We start from the raw sequence: 16,468 nt of genomic DNA, 5'->3' as shown, positions 1-16,468 counted from the left end.
AGAAATATCTAATTGCACAATATTGCGCAATAGCAAGAAATTTTCAATTGCACAGTATTGCCAATAGCCAGAAATATTCAATTGCACAGGATTGTCCCGTTTTCAAATTGGTCTACATTAAGATCCAAAGGGCCAAAAATTGAACTTTGTTTCATTTCAACAAAAATTGAATTCTTAGGATTCAAACGCATTGATCGCAGCAATTTCTTCACTGTCGTTCCCTCAATAACTGCATTAAACAGTTTCTAATCATAATTCATTCAAAACCATTTCATTATACCAATGCCTCACACACAACATATTATAGTATACTGTTGTCTATCAGTCCATCATCCACACTTCAGACAATAACTAGAAAACTCTTCCCCCTACTCTCAAGAAACTTTGTTGAAATGTTTATATCTATTGACATTACATGTAGCTCCACATCGACTTTATAAATTTTAGAATTTTCATTTCCATGTTATGAAGAGAGATTTTATCCTTAAAAAAGAAAGAATTTTCCAATTTTGAACAAGAACATAAAAATGCATCCATCACCTTTAATTAAACTTTGGGGAATTGTTTACACTATTGACCTAAGGTCCCTTTTGATTGTAATAAATTTCAGATTATACATTTCTGTGTTATGAATTTTTATATATGCTAAAAAATAATAAGGGATTTTATAGTTTTTGGACACCTATAAGTGCAGGAGTTTCTGGCTACATTGAAAACCCATTGGAGGCCTTCAGCTGTTGTCTACTCTATGGTTGGGTTGTTGTCACTTTGACACTTTCCTTATTTCCCATCTTTATTATTCACATAAACACTTCCACATCATTTTATAAAACTTGGGTGAATTGTCTATGTCTGTTGACTTCAGCTACATTCCAAAATTTAAAACAAGATTAACAACTACAGGTCCCCAAATAGCCTTCAACAATGACAAAAGCTCATACAGCACAGTCAGCTATAAAAGACCTTAAAATGACAAATATAAAACAAATGAAATGAGAAAACAAATAGACTAATAATTGTACAAAACAAAATAGTTCAACCTTTAAGCAAGCTTTAAAGGAATCAAGACATATCATGCGCTTAGAGTGCAGCTATTTATTAACAAACTCCATATTCAAACACTCAAACAACTAATTCATAGAGAGGGGTGGAAGTTGAAGCCCCCTTTTTTATCAGTCAATGCCTTTGAATGAAGACATGTACACATCAACTCAATTTGTTAATACACATTTCCAGTCTAGCTTTCAATACATTTGTAACGACCTTTAACCCACTGACAATTTGCGTCTGTGTCCATACTTGTTTTATTTTAAAAAAAATGTTTCATAATAGCAGGTAATTGTTAAATAAAGGTGATGCATGCCTCCGGTAGCATTGGAAGTCCAGGTTTTCAAGATATTACATGTATATTATCAATTTACCGACACACCGAATTCTTATTGCGAATATTTGTTCTTCGTGTCGTGTTAATTCTATGTGAATTTCCTATGATTCAAGATTAGCAGTATTTATTCTTTGTATATTGCCTTAAAGGTAATAACAAAAAAAATCATAGGACCAAATTCACAATTTAAACGGTATTTCTAAAAAGGCGGAACAAGTGCTAAAATATTAAAAATATAAATTTAAACGAAATTGTAGGCTGTCTGTTTGAAAGTTTTACTTAAATATTCATTAGTAACTTATATTTATCAAAATGATTATTGTTGAACTGTTATTTCATGTGTTATATGACGTATTTCATTTTATAGCGTATTATTTAATGCCTTTGCGGTTAGAAAGAATTCTATTTTTAAGTTTCAATGTGAATCTAAATACCAAAATTTAAAAATAGAAATAGAAACTTCCTTGTTTGTATTGAATGATTTAACACGTGATTTTATACGACAAAATGCGGAAGTTACATTAAAATTCCATGTCTCAAAACTAACATCAAGATTTCTTTTGGCGGATATATTCATCATCGCTTCCTTCATCAAAGGTTACACATACATTTGATAAACATTAGTTGTTCTCAATTCGGCTGATTATCCTCAGAAGATAATTTTCAATGGAAGTGTTTGTGTTAGTTCTTGCTGTATTGGTATCAGTTGAAGCTATAGGTAGGTGCAGTGGCGGATCCAGGATTTTTCATAAGTGGGGGCCCACTGACTGATCTAAGATGGGGGCCCGCTCCAGTCACGCTTCAGTGATTCCCTATATAAGCAACCAATTTTTTTTCCAAAAAAGGGGGGCCCGGGCCCCCTGGGCCCCCTCTTAATCCGCCTCTGAGATGTTATGTATTGATAGTCGTTTAAAGCATGTATTTTTATATGTTTATTGGACTACATAGTTTTCATCAAAAAGCTTACTTAAATGTAATTCTTTGAAGTCATCGACTATATCAAACAGTAAACTTTAATAATCTTTGATTTAATTCTTTTCTTAACTAAGTTAAATCCACTGTTTGTTAAAAACTAACAGTAAATAAGTGTTTATATACTGGAGTGAATACAGGATAATTAACGGCCATGATTTTCTGTTTCTGTTTCAGATTATAATTGTCATGGAAACGTGTCTGCCCTACATCCTAAAGGCATGGCTCCTAAGTATGGTGGTAAGTATCTTGTAAAATATCACAAACCTTTCTACATGCTAAAAGTCAGTGATAAATGATGCGGAGACGTATTGTATTAACTAAACGTTCAGTGGAAAATATTTGAACATGGACTTTTAATTTAAAAATGTTCATGTTCATGTCCTCTCCAACAATCATCACATTTATTAATTGATAGATAGTAAATCTCTAGACTTTGTTGACTTTTTATGTAGATTATTTTTACCTTTAATTGTATTTCACTTTGTATTGCAGGAATGGCAGCATCCCATCTCGCCATTGACCAGGATATATCTGAAATAGATAAACGAAAGTCATGTTATCTGAAAGCAGCAGCTAATAACTGTGAGTCATATTCAATTGAATGCATGGTGTAATTGTCCATTAAATGAGTTTTTTATATCCTTTTTTGTTTAATTTTTGTAAGGTATTTGAGCAAATTGAACTAGTCATCTGGTCGTATTCACATTGAAGCTGCTTCAAATGATTAGTTTCATATAGTATACAATGAATTCACTAATGCAAGAATAAACGATGCCTATGTTTTAGTGTTGAATGTAATTATGTCAGGAGATTATGGACTGTTGATATGAAATTTAATATGCATGTCGACAAACAGTATGAAACATAAAAGATTTATTCCGAATGTAAAAACGTAAACAAGAACCTATGAAATATGTACATTGTCAAGCAGCCTTTAAGGCTAAAACTAAAAATCAAGAAACCTGACGTTTAAATGGACTTTTGCTCATCAGCTTTTCAGATTCCCCCCTACCATCTTTATACAACATATCGACTTATCGTTCTCGTTGCTTGTTCCATTTCGAAGGACAGTCGTTATGTCCACTATATATATAGTCATGAAAATAGAAAGCGCTACACAGGACAATAACTCATCTAGACACAACCGCAAATACTGGGGAATAGAAGTACGGACCTTTGCCGAAATGGGGCGTACGGGATATACAAAGTATCGTCCTATGAAAATATTAAGAACCATTGCAAAAACTCTTTCAGGGGTCCGCCTGTTGCCACTAAATAGCTTGCCCTATCCAATTATCCAATGTATCTTCATTTTCAAGGGGTAGTCCAAATATCCCAAACCTTCATTCCAAAAGTCCTCTTTTACATGACTAGTCTAGTCTATTTGTTATGGTTAGTTCTCGTCCTTTGCATGCATGTGTATTTAGTATTTACCAATAGAAGGTACCCAAACAACACTCAATCTAGATATACATGGTCTGGATAGGGGTCTTTACTTTACTATGTTCTTTAATTTTCTTTCGTAGTGTGGGTTATCCTTTATTTTCTATACTGCTGAACCTCATTCAGAACTATTTGAATAGTTTATTGTTATTCATGATATTCATCGAGTCATTGATAACAAATGTTTCATTGCAAAATCGAGAAATGAGCGCAAAATGCGTTCCACTTCATTTAGTTTAAACAATATTTATTCAAAAAAAGTGCATGAAATATAATAATACAATATAAATACAGGGATTCGGAAACAAGAAAAACTTATATAAATCCGTCTCCCTTTAAAAGAAATGACAAAATTAGGAACATAGTATATGAGAAACTCGTATAATCTAATTTTCAATTCACATTTAACATGTTTATTCTGTGGTTTGCCCGTTACTCAGAAGTCAGTTTGATCGAAAAATGTGATCAACTCTTTTTATCATAATTATGGTTCATGTATATGAGATATATGTAAATGTTCCAAAAAAAGGGTAACATTAAATCAAAGTTTCAACATTTAAATCGACATCGATATAAAGATAATTGTTATGGACCAAATCTCCCTGTTTCTAAAATAAATCTTTGTACAACTTTAAAAATATTTTCGTTTTCCTCATCACTGATGAGTTCACTACCTGATACTAATGTTTGTACATTATATATTGGTAGTGTAGAAATGGTTTGTGCCCTGATGAGTCTATAATTATGACATTCTAGCAAATAGTGTTTGCTGCTCTCAACTTGCCCACAATTACATAGGCTGGAAAGAACAATATTTTTCTGGAATAGGTGCTCATTTAAGCCACTACAATTCAACCGGAGTCTGGCATGAAGTATTTGGCCTTTTCTACAACCAGTATAATAATATGTAGGGACTTTCTTCGCATCTCAATTTATGTAATTTTTAAGTGTAAATTTTGATGGATTACATCTAACATCTTGTGGAAGCCTGTTCCATTCACGAATAACAGATGGTAGGAAAGAATTTTGATAAAAGGTAGTTCTACAGTTCAAATTTTGGACATTAGATGCACTTCTAGTATTATAGTTATAGACTTGATATAGTTGTTGAGGTACGAGACTACAAAGATAATTAGGAGCTTGATCATGAAAAATTTCGTGAAATTTAATAATTTTATGTCTGGATCTTCTTTCACTCAGAGATACCCAACCAGTATCATTATAAAGATTAGATTTAGAGCAAAGCTTAGTGGCACCTGTGACTATACGAGCCGCTTCTATTTGAATGCTCTCTGGTTTGTCCTTTAAATAAATTGGTATATTATCCCACACAGTATCCGCATATTCAAGAATAGGCCTGATAAAACTGATATATATAACTTGTAAATTGTTACGCGATAGTTTAAACTTTAAACTCCTCATAAGATTTAAGCGAGGCGTAGCTTTATCAATAATATAATTTACATGACTTTCCCAACAACCGTTTTCTTGAAAAATTAACCCTAAGTGTTTATGTTCTTCAACCTCTTGTATCAGTGCATCATTCATATATATTGATGGATTATGGGGTTTTGCTTTTTTTCTAGATATGGTCATGGTTTCAGTTTTTCTTGGATTAAAATTAACAAGCCATTTTTGAGACCATTGGTGAATTTTTTCTATATCAGAATTCATTAATTCAGATGTAGCATACTCGTCCTCAACAACTATATATACTGACGTATCGTCAGCAAAAAGTCTGATGTTGCATGATATGTCACATACAATATCGTTTATGAATAATAAAAATAATACAGGGCCTAAAATTGAGCCCTGGGGGACAACTGCCTTAATGCTGTACACGTCAGAGGTTTGGCCTCCTATGACAACTCTTTGTCTTCTTTCAGATAAATAACTTTTAAACCATTTTAGTAAGTCCCCTCTTATTCCATATTTTTCTAGTTTATGAAGGAGGCCTTCATGCCAGACCCGGTCAAACGCTTTACTGATATCACAAAACACAACTCTTATTTCCTTTCCAAAATCAAGGGCTCTAGCGATATCGTTTGTAATATAAATAAGTTGATTAACAGTACTATCTCCAGTCATAAAACCTGATTGCAAGTTTGTAATAATTTTATAACAAGAAAGAAAATTAAATAAATATTTAAAAACACATTTTTCCATCGTTTTACCAATAATAGATAACAGAGAGATTGGTCTATAGTTTGATAAAAGTTCTTGAGAACCACTCTTAAAAACTGGTATCACATTTGCTATTTTCCATTCATACGGATAAGTGCATAATTGAAGTGATTTATTGAACAACAGAGCCAAGGGATAGCTTAATTCTAAAGCAGCATATTCAAGAAATCTTGGACTAATGCTATCGGGGCCTGTTGCCTTTGACACACCTAACAAGAGAAGTTGGTCATAAACTTCCTCTTGCGTTATAATTATATTATCTAATGTATGTATGATTTCATCTAAATTTAGTTCTGGGATATTTGCAGATGAGTCATCAACACTAGATTGATCACAAAAATAACGATTAAATGCATTTGCTTTATCCTTATTATCGTCTAAGTAGATATCATTTAATAAAATAGGGGGGTAGTCTGAGGATTTAGAAGGAAATCCAGCCAGGTTGCGCAATTTTTTCCACCAATTCTTAATGGAATCTACGTTTGAATGTAATGATTCACATTGTTTTTCAAAATAATGGGTTTTTGCTAGTTTAATCAAGTTTACGCATTCATTCCTAATTTTCTTAAAGTTTGCCCAAGACTCAGCAGTATTGTATTTTTTTGCTTTTTTGTGCGAACGTTTCCGTTTACGAATTTGTCTCCTTATAAATGACGTCATCCAAGGAGGATCTTTCGTGCGAACAACAATTAGTTTACTTGGTATATGCTTGTTAGCAGCATCTAGATTTTTTTTGTGTAACAATGGAGACTGCATTATTTAAATTTGTATCAAGTAATGTGTCCCAGTCAACTTGTCTTAACTCATCGCAGTAGCGGTCGTAGTCCCCTTTTTCAAAGTCCCAAACCTTACGTTTAAATTGGGTGTATTTCGGTTTGTGCAAATTAAGTATTCCACTTACTGGACAATGGAACCTAGTGTTTGCTTCTAAAATATTTTCACTCACTTCGTGATATGCAAGAATATGGATATCATTAACTATAAGGGGGTCGAGGAGTGATGAGGAATTCTCACAATAGAACGTTGGCTCGGTAATTGCTTGGTGCATACCATTATCTAATAATATGTTTTTTAAATTATTACGGTTTGCCAGTAGTAAGTTTTCGTTGAAGTCACCCATGACCACAATATTTTTTATACCGCTGTTTACTGCATTTTCGATTGACTGATTTATATGATTCCAAATATGATATGGTGAATCCGGAGGTCTGTAAAATAGGCCAAACAAAATTTTACAATCCTTAACTACTACTTCAACCCATAAACATTCGAGTGTATAGATTTCTAGATCCTTTCGTCGCTTATCACCTTCTCTGTCGTTACGATAAGGAGTCTTAAAGTTTGATAATGCAACTGAATTGTCGGATATATTCGGCTTTAACCAAGATTCAGTTAACATAATTATATCTCTATCCCCAAGCTCTGCCTCCAAAATATCAAGTTTTGATTTAACACTTTGAATATTAATGCAAGTAAATGTGATCAAATCGCGAATATCTAAATTCGAAACTGAATCGTTTAGGCTAAAATCATTTGCAAATGATGGCCCAGGATTTGTTTCAATATCACCAGAAAGCAATATAATAAAAACTACAAGAAATATCAAATAACAAATAAGCTCAGTTTCTACAAAAAAGAATCTTGATACGTCTTTACACACTTTGGTAGTTAATCGTGTACTTGAAAATGGTGTTTTGGGAAGTTCATCTAATTAAAAAATAACAGTATATAATAGAGCAATTGTGATCCCTAAATAACCATGTCGAAGCATAAGTAATACAAGAACAACAGTTTTCATATCAATACATTTTTTATGATGAAGTCGAGTTGACCTCGTATAATTTAACCCCACCCTTATTTTATAAGTAGTCATATCAGTAGACATATAAAGTTATAAATAATAAATGATGGTATAGGGTACAAGGATGGGGCTTCAACAATATAATTAACAATTTCAAACAGACATAAAGCATGGCAAACCACAGAACAGGCATATAAAACAAAATAAAATAAAAAGAACAAGATAAACATATATACACAAATTTTGTTTGGTTGTTGGTTAAGGCCTTCCAATGTAACTTTACTTATAAAGATCCAAAAAAGGATCTTTTCATATGTTTTCAGTTAATGCACTGGAAAACAAAAATAAAATTAAAAATAAGTTTTATTTTTGAATCAGTATGGACAAGGTATTAAATGCAGATGTATCTTTGATAACATTGAAAAGAGAAAAAAAAACAAGCAATCAATTACCCCTCCCCCCCTTTTGCCTTATAGAAACATATGTCTAAGGAGACAACTTGTATTAAAATATTCGAATTCAAATAATAAAATGTAGAAAGAGAACCAGTCCTTGACAATAACTCGAGTAAAATCATTCAAACAGACCATATATTACAGTTACAGATATTCCAAAAATGAAAAATAATATTCTTTTTCTCAGAACAGTTTCAAATTACTATTTCAGACTGAGATTTAGTACAAGTAATATATTTTATATAGAGATAGCGGTTTGCTAAACACAAAAACGTTTAGGATACAATCAGTCCCCATTTCCCATCACTACTCCATCAGATACAGGTTGTTTTTCGGGTGTAGATTCATCATCGGAGATGTCTGTGTCGATATGGCATACACTTAACATCTTGGAGAATTCAATTTCGTTCCAGATAACATGTCTAGTTTCTGATAAGTCATTTACATATATTTTACCATCTACCACAAAAGTTGACTTGATTTTCTTCCTTCTGACTAACTGTCGTGCTTCGTAAGCTAGACCACTTCTGGCTACGGTTAGGTCTTGATAAATAGAAATACCTTGTAGGTAAGGTCTGTCTTTTAGTTGTTTGGACGCCTTCAGTAGTTTCTTTTTTAAATTATGGTTTGGTATTCGAGCTATTATCTGTCTAGGTTTAGCTCTCCCTGTACGATGACTAATCAGTATGTCATTTGGCTGCATTTCAACACCTAATTTATTGGCGATTTCTATAATATATGTATATGTATAAGTATATGGTACACCGCTTAGCCTTATACACTGCTTCCTGCTGTGCTGTTCTAGCTCATCACATTTAAATTTCAGATAGTCTATCTGGTTTTTAAAGTTTTTGACATCTTCTCCATATGAGAATTCTAATTCAGTTTGTTTTTGTTTTATTTCGGCTAGTTCGAATAGAATAGGCCTCTGTTTTTCTTCAATAAGGGCTTTGAAATCATCTGTCAAATTTGCTTTACTGCTATAGCTATTTTTGCAATATCACTATCGCTAATGCTTACAATGGGTTGTTGGTTGGTCGCTGCCATGCTATCAGTACAGCTATCAAAGTCAGTACTTCTGATAAGATTTGTTTTTTTGGCAATCTGTGTGTTTTGGGGGGATGGTCTGGATGAGTTTCTACGTCTTCGCTTTTTTAAATTTATGGACTCAGGTGTATTGCATTCATCACCCTGCATTAAACTGTTGGACAAAAATGTTTTTTTATTTCAAGTTTGGTTTTCAATGACAGAAGCTCGAGTAACATAGACTATACCATCAACGGAATGTTTGTTTATTTTTAAAGGGTGCACTCGAATGGTTCTATTGGAACATTATACCGGTTTACATATCGTAGTTCATTAAGTTACATGCGATTCAAAATTCATATAGTTGATTACCGTGTCGTACACACACTAAACTAAAGGCACTAAAACATGTTAAAGTCACATATGGAAGCTGTTTTCTTGTGAAAATCACATTATTTTATCGGAGCCTCAAAACACGTCTGTTCCTTTCAGGCATGCTCACCTACAGTTCATTTGGTTGTGTGTAGTATTCTATTTCAAACAGTTTTCAAGATTTCAGTTTAAATACCATGTGATACTATATATACACAGCTACTTTTTCATTGGTACTATTTCTGTACCAAAAGTATGTAGTCAGGAAATCTACTTTTAATATTCATTACTATTATCACAGTGTAGATACTATTCTGTACGCTATCCGGAAGTCGCGATTTTCGAAGCGAGGATTTCAAACTGGCATAACAGAACGGTTTTGTTTTGGTGCTTTTTCTCATCATTTGTTTACTCCTATGTCTATAAAGTGCTTTGCACATCTTAAATGTATGTATAACATCATAAATATGAGTAACTGTAACAAAAACATACAGTAGAATATAAAATATTCGCGTGCATCACACCAACTTCATAGAAAAAAGTGAAATCGATTGACAATTTTGCTCTCGTAGTACAAAGCAAATAATCTTTTATTGCGAATATTTGCATCAGTTTACAGTAAAATATATACTGTTTGAATATTCCTACCGTATTTAAGTAGAATGTTCGTATTTCAAATAAAAAAATATGCTTTCCTTGAGGATCCCAAAATAAATTACTGTACGATCAGTCTAAAACTGACTGTATTCTAGTAGCGATTTCAGATTTTTTGTCTGTATGACCAGTCGTGATTTTGAAGAAAAAAACAAAAACAAATGGAAGTTTTTAACGACCTTGACTGAAAAACAACGGCAATTTGAAGGTATATACGTGTCTATGTGATATTATGATTGTGTCCATGGAACTATAACGTGTAATTTCTTTCATCAGACAATACAAATATATTTCTGATGATTTTTGTAGACGGCAAATTAATTTTTGTTCCGTCAGTCTTACTTAAAATCAAATGCCTAAAAAGCAATACATGATTCGCTTGTGGACTTTGTATTAGTGTGTCGTTGCAGTTATCTGTTTAACCATTACATTTTCAAAGACTATTTACACCGTCTACCGTTGATCAATTGGTGATTACATACATCAAGCCTGTCTCTTTTGAAATGACAAAAAAAAAGATAGAGAAAGCTTTGTTAAAAAACTTTAGGTATTGAGGAAAGAATTAACGAAATTATACCCCGCCACTTCTATAGTCCATGTTTTGGAAAAAAATAAACCACCAGAAAAACTAAATTATAGGTGCACAGGGGCATCATTTAATAACGAATATGAGAAAGTTTTATTAATACTAGTATATGGTAAGTTTTTGAAAGTTGCGTATAGTAAGCGGGTACCACCCAATAAGGCAATGGAAAAGTTCATATCATGGAAATAAAAAATTGATGATTTTTCGAAAAACCAAAATAAGAGGTACACAATTGAATTAAATGATAAGGAATCTGGAAAAAAAAATCATTAAGCTATGACAAGTGTCTGAAGGAAGTTGTGGATATAAAATAGGTACGCCCAATATAAGGTTATGACAAAGTCCGTATTTACGATAGAGAAACATCAAAAATATTTTTACAAAATAATCAAAATAGAAGGTCCATAGTACATTTATAGATTACAAATGGAGCAATTTTAGAAAAGTTAAACAATTGGTTTTGGAGGTCACGGTTGGAAATATCTGATGGGTGCCCCCATATAATGCAATGTTCAAGTCCGTATCTTATATAAAGAGACCCCATAAAATATCTTTAATAAAATAAGAAATACATTCCTTTTTTTTTATATAAATAAGGCCGTTAATTTTCTCGTTTGAATTGTTTTACATTGTCATTTCGGGGCTTTTTATAGCCGACTCTGTGGTATTGGCTTTGCTTATTGTTGAAGGCCATACGGTGACCTATATTTGTTAATATCTGTGTCATTTTGATCTCTTGTGAACTGTTGTCTCATTGGCAATCATACCGCATCTTCTTTTTTATATTTTTTATATTTATGATACGGAATCCGAGAAAAAAATAATTAATAGTTATACCAGTGACGGATTCAAGAAAATTGGGATCCGGCGGTTTGAAACTCTTTTTTTTTAACTTTCAATGCATTTGTATGGGAACATATATTTGGAATCCTCTTTTGTCCTGGATTGGACCCCCTCTCCATTTAAAAATGTTTGGAAACCCCAATGTATATTAAGTGGTTTATGAGGAGATGCGCTTGCAAAACCGGCAAAACATATGTTGTACCGGTCCAACGGACGAACGGAAAGACGGACTTCATTATCACTATAAACCATCGCTTTACAAAGTGGTGTACAATTGATTGTGAAAGAGACAGATCTACATCCAAAACAAAGTGAAGGAACTGTGATCAATTATAGGCTACAGTACGGCCTCGAATGTTTGTAAATTCATGCATTTTTATATAGTAACAATTACATCTATGTGTTTGTACAATTTTAAGTAAAACGGAGGACATTTCTGAAACTTCTATAAACAAACAAACCTTCTTCTTATTTCAGCCACATTCAAACATCCTTATACTTAATGTAGTAAGTCGAGTACACCCTATCAAGCTAAAGCATGTTTGAAAAGTTTACAGGATGTGAATTTATTAAAATATATTTGTGTTATTTAGAAAAATGCCATCTTCTAATGTATCGTAAATAACTTTGAAATCACTACTAGAATACAGTGAAATAACGACTGATCATACAGTTTCAAAATATACAAGCGAGACTGATCGTACAGTGAGAAATTCAAACAAGTGTAATTTTCTTATTTCTGGCTTCAAAGATCTAGCTGAAACTTTTACCACCACTTAAAATACACTTTATCTAGTAAATTAAGTCTGGATTTTACGTTAATTTGTACAGTAAGAGTGCAAAAAGATTGTTTTTAGGTTCACCAACTGATTTTCCTTAGTGATGCACTTGAAAATCTCTTAATTAAGGCAAAGATACGAATAATGAATGTGCTAAATTTATTTATAAACCATTTGTGAGTATCAATGTCAGCTGAACTAATCATTAAGTAATGTACAGATGAACATCTTACCGTTTAATATAGTATATCCGACAAATTTAAAATGTGATCCAAAAAGTTCTCGCTTCGAAAATCGCGACTTCCGGAAAGCGTACAGAATAGTATCTACACTGTGATTATGTTACTTTAAAATTATTGTAATATTTAGGTACCTGTATTTTGCAGTTCTTTATTTGTATTTATTTGTATTTAAAATTAAGGCACTACAGATTTTTGGTTACTACTGTTAAATTTTAAACATTTTGAATGTTTTTTTTATTATTTCAAATCTCTTAAAGTTATGATTTTCATGGACTATTGTGATCACTGTTGGTATTTTATCATACCAAAATATTAAGTACAACTCAAGTACTGTAAAATACAAGTACCTAAATATTACAATAATTTCAAAGTTAAGAAATACAAATGTAGTACTAAATATTAAAAGTAAAAATCCAGTACTACATAATTTTAGTACAGAAATAGTACCTATAGAAAAGTAGCTGTGTATGTATAGTATCACATGATATTTAAACTGAAATCTTGAAAACTGTTTGAAATAAAATACAACTTCCTTCTATATACCTCATTGAAGGCATACATCCAGCTGTGATAGCAGGTATAGCTAGCAGAGAGTCCCGGGCTGGAAAGATGCTGTACAAAACCAATGGTTGGGGTGATCATCATCATGCTTATGGCATCATGCAGGTATGTAAAATGTAAATTTTAACTTACCCTGGTAAAAAATACACTTGCAAAAATCAGTATGTCTCGCAAGGACTAGTGGGCATAGAGTCATACTAATGGGTTCGAGTAGGGTGCCGTTTTATATTGAAATGTTATGAACTAGCACCCTATACATCCGGTCTAACGTGTCAATAAAATGCAACGCATTTTCACATTCATACATGTCAATCATTCTATTCACATGTTCTCGTCCTGAATATGCATTTGATGTGCCACTTGAGGTAAAACCACCAATAATCAACATCATCATCAACGTTTACAATACTAACGTTTTAATTAGATGGTAAAGTTTGTATGGTGTTCTCGTGAAAACAATTCATCTTAAATCGACGATAATCGGCCAGAATAAAAATGTCTAAAACTTGGTTGAAGAATAATGCGATGCAATACATGTTTAGATTACTTTAAGAAATTTTATGACAAGTCTTTCAGAAATTTTCAGATAAGAAGATGTGGTATGAATGCAAAAGAAACAACAAACCACTAGAGACAAAATAACGCGTAGATATATAAGAAACTAAATATCACCGTACGGCCATCAGCATTGAACAAAACCTATACCGTATATTCAGCTTTAAGAGGAACGTACTTATGACATGTGCTTACATAAAACGTTTGTTTTTACCAAAAAATAATAATTTATTGTCGATAATTAAATTGAGAATGGAAATGGGGAATGTGTCAAAGAGACAACAACCCGACCATATGACAGACAACAGCAGGAGGCCACCAAAAGGTCTTCAATGCAGCGAGAAATTCCTGCAACCGGAACCGTCCTTTAGCCTGCCCCTTAATAAATATTTATACTAGTTCAGAGATAATGTGATAGTTTTACAACTACATATATTCATTATGCGAGTTTTATTTAAGTGCGATGTACGAGTGGACCCGCTACACCCTTACCACAAAAACTGTACATCTTACCTATGGTACAGTTGTGATCATATCAACGCCATGACAAAATATGTCTTAGTACCATACATAGAGGCTGTAAAGCATAAACTACCATCATGGTCGGATGCACAAGCACTACAAGGTATTAATAGCAATAACTGTATTTGATTATAAGCCATCATAAATCAAAGGTCAACAAAAAATGCTGAATACCACATACTATTAAAGTATTTCTCAATATTGATAAAAATTAAATTAAAAGCAGACATATAGTGGAAACTCAAACTACTCGATCGTACAAAAGAAAAACAGCAACCGTACACGTTTTATCACAACTAAACGGATTTTATATATGTCAATTGATAACGTTGTATATTTCAGATATAATGCATATATGTATATCGGACTGAGCTGTTTATTCGTATATCCGTAATACCTAAATTAATATATCTCGTTAAGCAATAGAAGTATGTAGTAAGTAGATATAGATGCGATGAGAGTGCCAATGAGACAACTCTCCATCCAAATAACAATTTATAAAAGTAAAGCATTATGGGTCAATGTACGGCCTTCAACACGGATCCTTAATCACATTTATATTTAAAATTATACACTCATCAACACGCAATAGTTTACTGTATTGGAGGAATAAAAACTATCTAGGGAGGTAAATACCTCAAATGAAACGATGTTGTTTTTTTCAATTTGAACTCATATTGCATATTTATTTTCAAAAATTCTTTCCAGGATCGATGATGTCCTCGGAGACTTATAGTCATCCATCAGCAATTATTATAGAACCACATTCCACAAACGATATTTTAGTATGCTCCAGGCTATCAGTTTCGACATGCACATTGCATTAAAAAAAAAAAAAGCAACCTTTAAATAATCTACACCTTGTATTCAGAAATAATGTACACATTAAAACCTGATCTCTATTCAATGAAGTTATTAATTGTGTATCAATTAAAGTAAATGCAGGATAAACGGGCAACGAGACAGAAATCCAACGACACGTTCTTTTTGATTTTTTTCTCATTTTTCATTTGTTAATTAATGTTATGCATTGAAATATTGAACTGTATGGAAGTATATTGACACATTTGGTATCACACAATTCATACGTGTATGAAGAAAAATGTATGATTTACTCTACATGTTATAACGACACTGTAAAACCACATCTATAGTATTTAAAAATAAAGGATTCATAAAGAAAAGTGTTTAGAAGTGGAAACCTATGTTAAGTGTTCTGTTTTATTATTTATAAACAGTGATCTGAAAAAATACTGGACACTACTGTTGACAACAGTAACCATCAACACCCGACAGCTAACATGTTATAGGACGTACAACATATACAAATTACAACCAGCTACCTTGCCTTAGTACAGAAAAACAGGATGGTCTTGTTAAATAGTTTTACATGACCATCAAGCTTCCCCTTTATCTATCTTAAGTGTACGTCTTTGTCTATTCCATATTCTCTAGGTGGAGTGGCAGCATACAATTTTGGAGTACGCAATGTAAGGACCTGGGATAAATTGGATATTGGAACTACACATAATGATTATAGTAACGACGTAATTGCACAGGCGCAGTGGTTAATCAATCGGTATCAATGGTAGAATTGGAATATTTCAAACTCTAAAAATAAAAATAAATGAATAATTTTGTTTGAATTTATTTAGCATCTTTTATACCCGCTAATTGCCTATATTTACCTAATGCATTCAGAGAATTCCAGGGTATGTGAAATGCATGTCGGTACTCGATGCGACCGAAACTAGCATTTGTTTGATCTGTGTGTTTTCTCCTTCCGGGTTATAGGGTCATCACTGTAACTTTTGATGAAAACCTGAAGCCTTGATCATCTTCATTGATATATTAAAGTGCGTGTAGGGATTCTGTCACATAAAATAACACACAATATCCCCTTTTCCATCATTTTTAGAATAACTTTGAATTAATAACTGAAAGATGTGCTCTTCCCCATGCAGAGTCCGTGTCACTCACAAACTTGAAAACGCGTGATATTAAATAGTTTGGAGCAGTTTTGATGACAAGTACAACCAAAGAAAAAACGCACAAATAAACTTAACAAAAACAGTCAACATTTGTT

General features: G+C 32.6%; 1 protein-coding gene across 1 annotated transcript; it reads left to right on the top strand.

Moving 5' to 3' along the window:
* The first annotated feature begins 1,880 nt into the window (after positions 1–1,880).
* Positions 1,881–16,017, top strand: LOC134691164 (glycine, glutamate and proline-rich protein-like). The gene is made up of 6 exons (XM_063551468.1): positions 1,881–2,102; positions 2,534–2,596; positions 2,852–2,941; positions 13,298–13,410; positions 14,320–14,485; positions 15,838–16,017. The coding sequence occupies exons 1-6, from the start codon at positions 2,051–2,053 to the stop codon at positions 15,972–15,974; spliced, it is 621 nt and encodes a 206-aa protein (XP_063407538.1). The 5' UTR covers positions 1,881–2,050; the 3' UTR covers positions 15,975–16,017.
* The last annotated feature ends 451 nt before the right edge of the window (positions 16,018–16,468 follow it).

Source organism: Mytilus trossulus, chromosome 11 (genome assembly GCF_036588685.1).
Source record: "Mytilus trossulus isolate FHL-02 chromosome 11, PNRI_Mtr1.1.1.hap1, whole genome shotgun sequence".
In the NCBI taxonomy this organism is placed as follows: Eukaryota; Metazoa; Mollusca; class Bivalvia; order Mytilida; family Mytilidae; genus Mytilus; species Mytilus trossulus.
This window is presented reverse-complemented; position numbering and strand designations above follow the sequence as displayed.